The 8,535-nt window shown below is 45.2% G+C and overlaps 1 protein-coding gene across 1 annotated transcript; it reads right to left on the bottom strand.

Moving 5' to 3' along the window:
* Positions 1–2,509: 2,509 nt before the first annotated feature.
* On the bottom strand, positions 2,510–4,922 carry LOC308166883 (kelch-like protein 10; the record flags this gene model as incomplete). Its single annotated transcript, XM_080541207.1, has 5 exons — positions 2,510–2,878; positions 2,966–3,115; positions 3,236–3,853; positions 3,968–4,457; positions 4,777–4,922. 5 exons carry the CDS (start codon positions 4,920–4,922, stop codon positions 2,510–2,512), a joined length of 1,773 nt encoding a protein of 590 aa, XP_080397333.1.
* Positions 4,923–8,535: the final 3,613 nt, after the last annotated feature.

The raw sequence follows: 8,535 nt of genomic DNA, 5'->3' as shown, positions 1-8,535 counted from the left end.
CCACAAAGAAATGGACATACCGAAGGACGACGTTGAGGCCATCTCCTCCGCTCCAGACGCAGTGAAGGACACCGGGTGAGTCTGATCGCTGACAAACTATACATTGACAATAAACATTTCATAGATCCAAACATCACAAGCTGGCTGATATTTAACCTTCAAGCCACGAATGGATAAAACATGGGCTGCTTATGCCTCTGTATAACAGTCTACAGACTATCTAGAGAAATGTGCTTTAAACAGGAGAAGAGGAAGAGGGAGAGAGAGAGCAGAAAGGGGACAGTAAACTGAATGGAAACAGTTCTTTTATGGCGCTTTTCCACTACCGTGCCGTACCGAGCCAAGCACCATTAGCTAGTAGTTGAAGGAAAGATTAGATACTCCTTAGGCAACTTTATAAATCCAATTGTTTGTTTTCTTTTTTTTTTTTTTCGTTTTTTGTTTAGCTTGTAGACCAGCACAAATGTGTGATAGTATTGGCGCTTTTCCACTACCATGCCGACCCGTGCCGGACCACGTGAGCCTGGTTTGTTTTGCTTTCTCCACTGCCAACCGAGCCGGGCCAAGCCGGGCCGTTTTAGCTACCTTTCTGGACTAGGAACTACTAGGAGCTAACGGTGCTTTCGGGCCAGGCTGTGTGTGACGTGCGACGCTGCAGACCATTGGTTGGTCGATGGAAATCGTCATCCCATGTTCATAGATTTCATCGCTAACCGCCATTTTTAAATACCACAACAGATTTCGCTCTCGGAAAATGTCACTTACAGTTTCTGTAATAACTTATTAATAATGATAACCATCTTATTACCATCTTATTATCTTAGTTTAATGTCATTTCAATGCATCATATAACTTTTATTTACAACAAGCATAACATTTTTTTTGCTGTGCCTATGCTAGACCGTTCCTCAGTCCAGCGCGCTTCATCATCCCCCTTCTAAAACTGCCATCCCCCCTTTTCATCCCTTATGTCATTTTATCAATGAACATGGTATTACTGTTATTTCAACATTTAAGGCTCTTTCACACATGAATGAATGAATGAATGAATTAATTAATGAATGGACTTTATTGTCATTGCTACAGTACAGGTACCAAACAACGAAATTTAGGAGGGGTGGCTCCCCTGGTGTTAGGAAAGGGGGAAAAAAACACTTAAAAAAAAAAAAAACACAAGAAGGGAAGGAGCTGGTTTACATAAATAAAGGCTATGTACACAATCCACTGCACTATACTGTACAGATAGACGACTAGGGTTGTCATATTGCACAATAGTATTGTTTCACGTTATTTAAAGTGTCACAGTTTGCAGGCTTGAAATGTACATGTTTGTGCCTCAGCACTACACCTGATTTTTTCAGTCCAGCAGCTGCCATACAATCCGTCCAGACTGTCCAGGGCCCAGAACTTAGGTCTTTGCTGTGTTCAGGGCCTGGACGGCCCTGTGGTAGAAGCAGTTCTTCAGTCTGTTTGTCTTAGCGGCCAGGGTCCTGAACCGCCTTTTCGAGGGCAGCCTGGTAAAGTGTACGTACCCAGGGTGGGTCGGGTCCCTGGAGATCTTGGAGGCCTTCCTGAGACAGCGTGTGTTGTACAGCTCTTCCAGAGAGGGGAGGGGGGCGCCGGTGATCTTCTGTGCTGTTCTCACGACTCTCTGTAGCGCATTTCTCTCCGCTGTTGTGCAGCTGGAGAACCAGTTGCAGATGCCGTAGGTGAGGATGCTCTCCACTGCGCCGCGGTAGAAGGTCACCAGTATCTCCTGCTTGCTGTGTTCCTTCCTGAGGCATCTCAGGGTATATAGCCGCTGTTGTGCCCTCTTGATGGTGCCTTTTGTGTTGTCCTTCCAGGTCAGGTCATCCCGCATGTGCGTCCCCAGGAATCGGAGGGTTGAGACTCTCTCCACGCTCTCTCCGTCGATGAGCAGGGGCTGGATCTCTGACTTTTTCCTCCTGAAGTCCACGATGATTTCCTGGGTCTTTGACTTGTTCAGCAGCAGGTTGTTAACCTTGCACAGCTTGCTCAGTTGCTCTACCTCATCCCTGTACGCCGCCTCGTCCCCCTCCGAGATGCAGCCCACCACGGTGGTGTCGTCTGCAAACTTTACGATGGAGTTGCTGGGGTGGACGGGGGTGAAGTCGTAGGTGTAGAGGTTGTAGAGGATGGGGCTTAGCACGCAGCCCTGGGGGGACCCAGTGCTGAGTCTGAGGTCTGTGGAGGTGTGGGAGCCCACCCGCACCCTCTGGGGGCGGTCGGTCAGGAAGTCCTTGATCCATGCACATATAGAGTGTGATTGCAAACTAGCATTCAATTAAAGCCTCCCTTATACGTTCATTGTAGAAAAATAATTGTACCACCCGGCCTGATAGAAGCAATAAGAAAGACAGAAAGGTTATGTGATTTCCATGGGCACTTGAAGGATTTATTTGGATAGTTTCTGTCTCTGCCCAGATGGACTGCAGTGGGCAGGACTGGGTCATGTAGGGATGGGGGGTAATGGTGGGTAGATATGTTGTCAGACAGTAAGGATGCTATTGGAGGTGGACAGTTTGAGGTCCTCCCGGGGCTCCTGCAGGTTATCTCGCGGGGCAGCATACTCGAGCACATTGGGCAGTCCGTGCACCACACAGCAGTTAACGGCACCGCGGAAGATGCCCATGTCATGGGCGTCACACCACTCATCTGTCTTGTCATCGTAGCACTCCACATTGTAGGTGGTGGTGAAGCCATTGAAGCCGCCCACCACAAACAGAAGATCATCCACCACCTCGATGCCAAAGTTGCTCCGTGGGTTGAACATGGTGGGAACTGCACGCCAGGTGTTGGTCTGGGGATTGTAGCACTCTGCGTTTCGCAGAAGGTTGGCTCCATCAATGCCGCCCACCTAAGAGAGGATGGCAGAAATGTGGGTCAATAACAGAATATCAGAACTTGAGCATAGATTTATTGTGTATTCTTATGTAGGTCTCACCGCATAGACCTGCTCCCCATAGGCGATGACCCCCACCCCACTGCGTCGGCTTCTCATGGGGGCGATCAGAGTCCATTGGTTGGTCTCAGGGTTGAAGCACTCTGCTGTGAACAGGCACTCATTCCCATTGAAACCACCACATATGTATACCTAGAGTTAAGGCAACTCGTAAATTCATCCATCCTGGCTTTTTAATAGATTCATTGTACAATAGTTATCAAGTTGTGTTCCAGGTACAGTTAGTCTTACCTATTCCTCTGTTCCACTTACCTTTCCAAAAAGTGTGGTGGCACTGGCATCACTTCTCTGCTCATGCATGGGTGAGATGAGTGTCCACTGGTTGGTCTCAGGCTCATAGCGCTCAGCAGTGTTGAGTCGCACATAGCCATCAAAGCCGCCCATGGCGTAGATGCAGCCACCCAGCACAGCCACACTGACGTAGCAGCGCCGTGAGTGCATGGGTGCCACTTGGTGCCAAGTGTGTGTGACTAGGTTGAACTTGCGCACACTATTGAAGTAGTCAACGCCGTCAAAGCCTCCCACGCAGTACACAAAACCATTGAGGTAGGCAGCACCGTGGTAGGCCCGTGCGCTCTCCTCCTCTCGAGTCACATTGACCCATCGGTCAGCCCGTGCATCATATGCCTCAATGCCATTGGTGGGGCTGCCACCACTCCAACTACCGATAGCCAGTAAGATGGCATAGGGCAGGCGAAGGCGGGTCAGAGGGTTGCCGAAGTCAGACCTGAAGGGCCCATTCATGTTCAGGTCATACATGGCCTTCAGTGCGTTGATGATGATGGGCTTGCAGTCATCATTGGCTCTCACCAGTGGATTATTCTTCACATTGTTCATGAAGTAGTCTGCTGTCATCAAGGCCATGCGTACCTAAGCAAACAGACACAGACAGATATGGACACAGAATGCAGTCGGCAGCCGATACACCTTTATGAAATGCATCAAACATTTACGTGTTACGTGTGTTGTCCAACTCTCAGTCACCTTAGGCAACAGCACCGAGATCTGGGCTTTGCGGTCTTGAGGAGAATGGCCAATCCAGCGCAGGATGGCCTCAAACACTACATCTTCCTGCCTCACGTTCAGGTCGTCCTTCTCAATGATGTCACGAAACTGCCACAGCGAGAGTTCTAGGAACTCCTCGGAGCTACGCACCATCTCCTTAAAGTGATGCAGGATGAAGAGAGAGGACCTGCGCCTGAGCTCAGGGCAGGAGTAGAAGTCTGCAAACTTACAGATGCCAATGCAGTTCTCCGGGCACAGCTGGGCCTCTAGGTAGTCACAGCAGGCTCGCACAATGCCCATGACAGAGAACTGGTCTGCAGCCACCAGAAGCTGCTCCACATTCTCGTCAGTGACAGGCACAGAGCGTGTGTAGGCATACTCAATAATGAGACGCATCATGTCCAGTGACACACCAGGAATGTTGTACACCCGCTTTTCTAAGTTGTTCCAGCCACTTGTGAAGAGAGCTCTGTGGGTCAGGGTTTAGAGAGGAGGGATATGATGGTCAGGACTCATCCATATACTGTACCAGATTTTCTCAATACTCTTTTCAATATAGTACAGCAATATAATAAACACCCTATGCAATTATATGACAATATAAAGAGGGGTACACAAATATTATGAATCAATAGTTGTATCTTTTATAGAATGTATCATTGCTGCCACAAAGAACAATGTGTAAGCTCTTGTAGGGTCTGGCTATTTTCTTCTGATTATCCTTTGGATCCATGCCAAGTGAATCCCTGCCATCCATCATAGCCACCCACCCAAATTAAGACACTCACCGGAAATATGGACTGCAGCCGCAAAGGATATTCTTGTGTGCGTTGAAGTCGATGCCATTGACTTTAATCACCACGTCACAGAATTTTCCTTCCAGTCGTAGCTCATTAAATATTGTACAGGCCATGGAACTCATTTTTCTCTCCATGTTGCATCTCTGAAATGTAGAGGTGGACGCCTCTTCCAGTTCATTCATTATTGTGTTGAATATCTTTAATATCCACTTTTTGGGTATTTTGGGTAAGATATTCAGGTGGCACACTGCAACTATTCTTCAGAGCAATGTGGACCTTCATTCCCCTTACATGTGGTAACATTATGTTCTAGAATTGTGCATTATTACATCACAGTGAGTGATGCAAAATTAGAATGTCTCAGATACCATTTTCATAATAAGCTGACACCATCATAAAAAAGTATTAATGTTCTTCTTCTTCTTCATCATCTCGTTTTTGAGGGTGCCCTGTATGAAATGACAGCATCATTTAAACCATATTGACTTTTGTTGTATATATTTTGCCATTATAACAACAATAAAATCGCATAAAGAATTCATTGTGTATCTGCTCCATGATCAGATGACAAATTAGGTAGGAACCTTTATTACTGCTTTTGTGTTGCAGGGAAGATAATATTCACACACATACATGTCCGTCCTCAACTTGTACCAACCAAGTATTTAGGTTGTCTCTGGTATTTACATCTTTAGTTGCTCTCCTAGTTGCTACCCAAATAGATCGTTTGATCCTCTATCAAATGATGGTAAGTGTATTTTCCTTGTTTTTCAATGAAGGACTACAATACATGTCAAATGGGGTGGCCGACCAGAAACCACAAAGATCAAAATGTTCTGAGCCTTGACTGTCTTACACTAATGTTAGCTAGCCAGATTCTAGCTAGACACATTATTTAGACACATAGAAAGACAAACTAAAACACTAGAACAACAGTCACATGAACAACTACAGGACAGTCTTGTCAGATACGGTAGCTAATCAGTTTCGTGTTTGTAAATATCTTGTGTTGCTGCCATCTGTCAGTGGGTATCATCATCACAAGGCAGTCATCACCCTGCAATGACTAAGGGTAGAGGGTAATAGTTCATACCTGCCTCCTTTCTCTATCATCATAGACACTTACACATGTCATACACACACTCCTTTCCCTCTTTCATCTCCCTCCCTCTCCACAGGTGCCAGAGCTGTCCAATCCCTCTGTGTGTGTGAGGGACCCTCAGAGGGTGGAGGAGATCATTCAGTCTCGTTTGTTGTTGTTGTTGTTTTTCCCTCAGGTGATCTCTGACTTCGACATGACCCTCACACGGTTTGCACACAATGGGAAGCGTTGCCCTACCTGTCACAGTAGGTTCAGGAGCTGGAGTGGCTTGTGTGGCTAATGTTTATGTCAGGCCGTCAAAGTCTTGTCAGTTAGGTGTGTATATAGTGCTGCTAGGAAGTTTGCGAACACACTCACAGCCATACACCTTGATGGTCATTATTCTTGTATAAAATATTAAAATGAAGGAGAAAGAAAAGAAAGTTAAAAAAGTCGTTTATTTAACAAAAACGAATTTCATGTGTGCAAAACTATGTGAACCTCTTCAGTCAAGTAGCTTGTGTCTAGGGATGCTCCGATCTGGATTTTTGGGGCCGATACCGATCACCGATTTGTTTCCTCAAGATCAACCGATACCGATACCGATACCGATTTTTTTTAAAATACATAACTGACTGGATAAGCCTAAATATTTTTTGCTTTTTAGACAAAAGTGTTGATCCATTAGGCACCAAGCAAACGCAGACCCATTTTTATGGCATAGTAAAGGTCTGGCCTATCACCCAGTTAGGGCCTGAAGCCCAAGTCAGTCGATATGGCTGTATAAAATACATCATAAACGTGGCCTTCATGGTTTACATACTGTTACGTCCTCCTATGTTTTCTGTTCAGTTATCTGTCTTCCCCAGGTGAAAAAAAAAAAAAAAAAAAAAACGGTTTTTGCCATCGGCCATTTTTGACGATCACCGATCGAGTCATTTGGAGTGAAATCGGCCGATTTAAATCGGTGGCCGATAAATCGGAGCATCCCTACTTGTGTCACCTCCATTAGCAGTGATAACTTGGAGTAAAGGTCTTTTATAGCCACTGATCAGTCTCTGACATCTGATCCCACTTCTAGGCTGAGGTGCTGTCATGATAAATGCTCTCCATTTGTAAATGATTTGCCTCACAGTGGACTGATGGAGCTCATACAGTGGGGATGCGTCCTCATATGCGTCTATATCACAAAATGTACATTTGATAAGTAAGTTAGCTAAGTAAGTAATCTAGCTAACTATGATTGGAAACGACGTAGTATCCAGTTGTGGAATTATATTGGCTGCCCCGGGCTTACACAAGCTACTTGAATCACGCATTCAACTGGATGCAAAACTGGGACGTAGTAGACATGATTTGAACGAGACAAGCGTGTGAGACTGCCATATACTGTATATATATATATATATATATATATATATATATATATATATATCTGCCATATATCATACCTCCACTATGATTGGAAATGAAGTAGTGTCCAGTTGTGGAATTATATTTAGTAGTAGGGATATTCAGAGTCTGGGGCAGTTCTTATGGGCTTATGGGCCCTTCTGACTGCGCGATGCAGGACAGCTGTGAAAGGAGACGGACCAGGCAATGTTCAGGCATCTACTCACACTTACTGACCAGGCATCTTCAGGCATCTACTCACACTTACTGACCAGGCATCTTCAGGCATCTACTCACACTTACTGACCAGGCATCTTCAGGCATCTACTCACACTTACTGACCAGGAGACTGACCAGGCATCTTCAGCCATCTACTCACACTTACTGACCAGGAGACTGACCAGGCATCTTCAGCCATCTACTCACACTTACTGCGACACGGTACTTTCCATGGAATTATACATGGTCATGACCAGGGTAATTGCCCCAGTGGATTTCCCTGGTCAGTCGCGTTCAGACATATGCAGACACTGGAAATTCCATGGAATCTACTGGGAAGGCTTGTATGTGTGAAAGGGGCTAAACAACTTGTTACACATCACTTGTTGAATTTCCCGAAAATTAAAAGAAAATGTCATGTAATTTTCACCAACACAATGTGTAATATATGTAATCTAATCTAAATACAGTGGATATAATATATTGTGATACAAAATATTTTCAAATCCTTCACTCCACAAAATATTTTTCAAATTCTTCCCTCCCCCCTATGATTCTTAATAAACATAAACATCTGAAATGTATGCCTATGGTGTGAACCCCTTCGTGAACCAGTGTTTTGTGATAGCATGTGATCTACCGTACCACACACACACACACACGCACACACACACACACACACACACACACACACACACACACACACACACACACATTTGCATATTTCATAAACCCGTTGAGTGTCTGGATTATAAACTTTAAAGAATATAGGGGATTCGGAGGGGACATATCGAGAAATTCATACAGGCAGCTGCCAACGGATAAATCCCATTTTAATAGATGAACAGAGGGGAAGTTTAAGAGTGGATTTATTCTCAGAGGAAAAAGTGACCTTGGCCAGACTGTTATCAACACACACACACACACACACACACACACACACACACACACACACACACACACACACACACACACACACACACACACACACACATCCTCTCTGGATATTCATACATTCAATACACTTTGATACTGTTTCTGCTTGCTTGCTTTTC

Source organism: Nansenia antarctica, assembly GCF_963989245.1.
Source record: "Nansenia antarctica genome assembly, chromosome: 10".
NCBI lineage: Eukaryota > Metazoa > Chordata > Actinopteri > Argentiniformes > Microstomatidae > Nansenia > Nansenia antarctica.
This window is presented reverse-complemented; position numbering and strand designations above follow the sequence as displayed.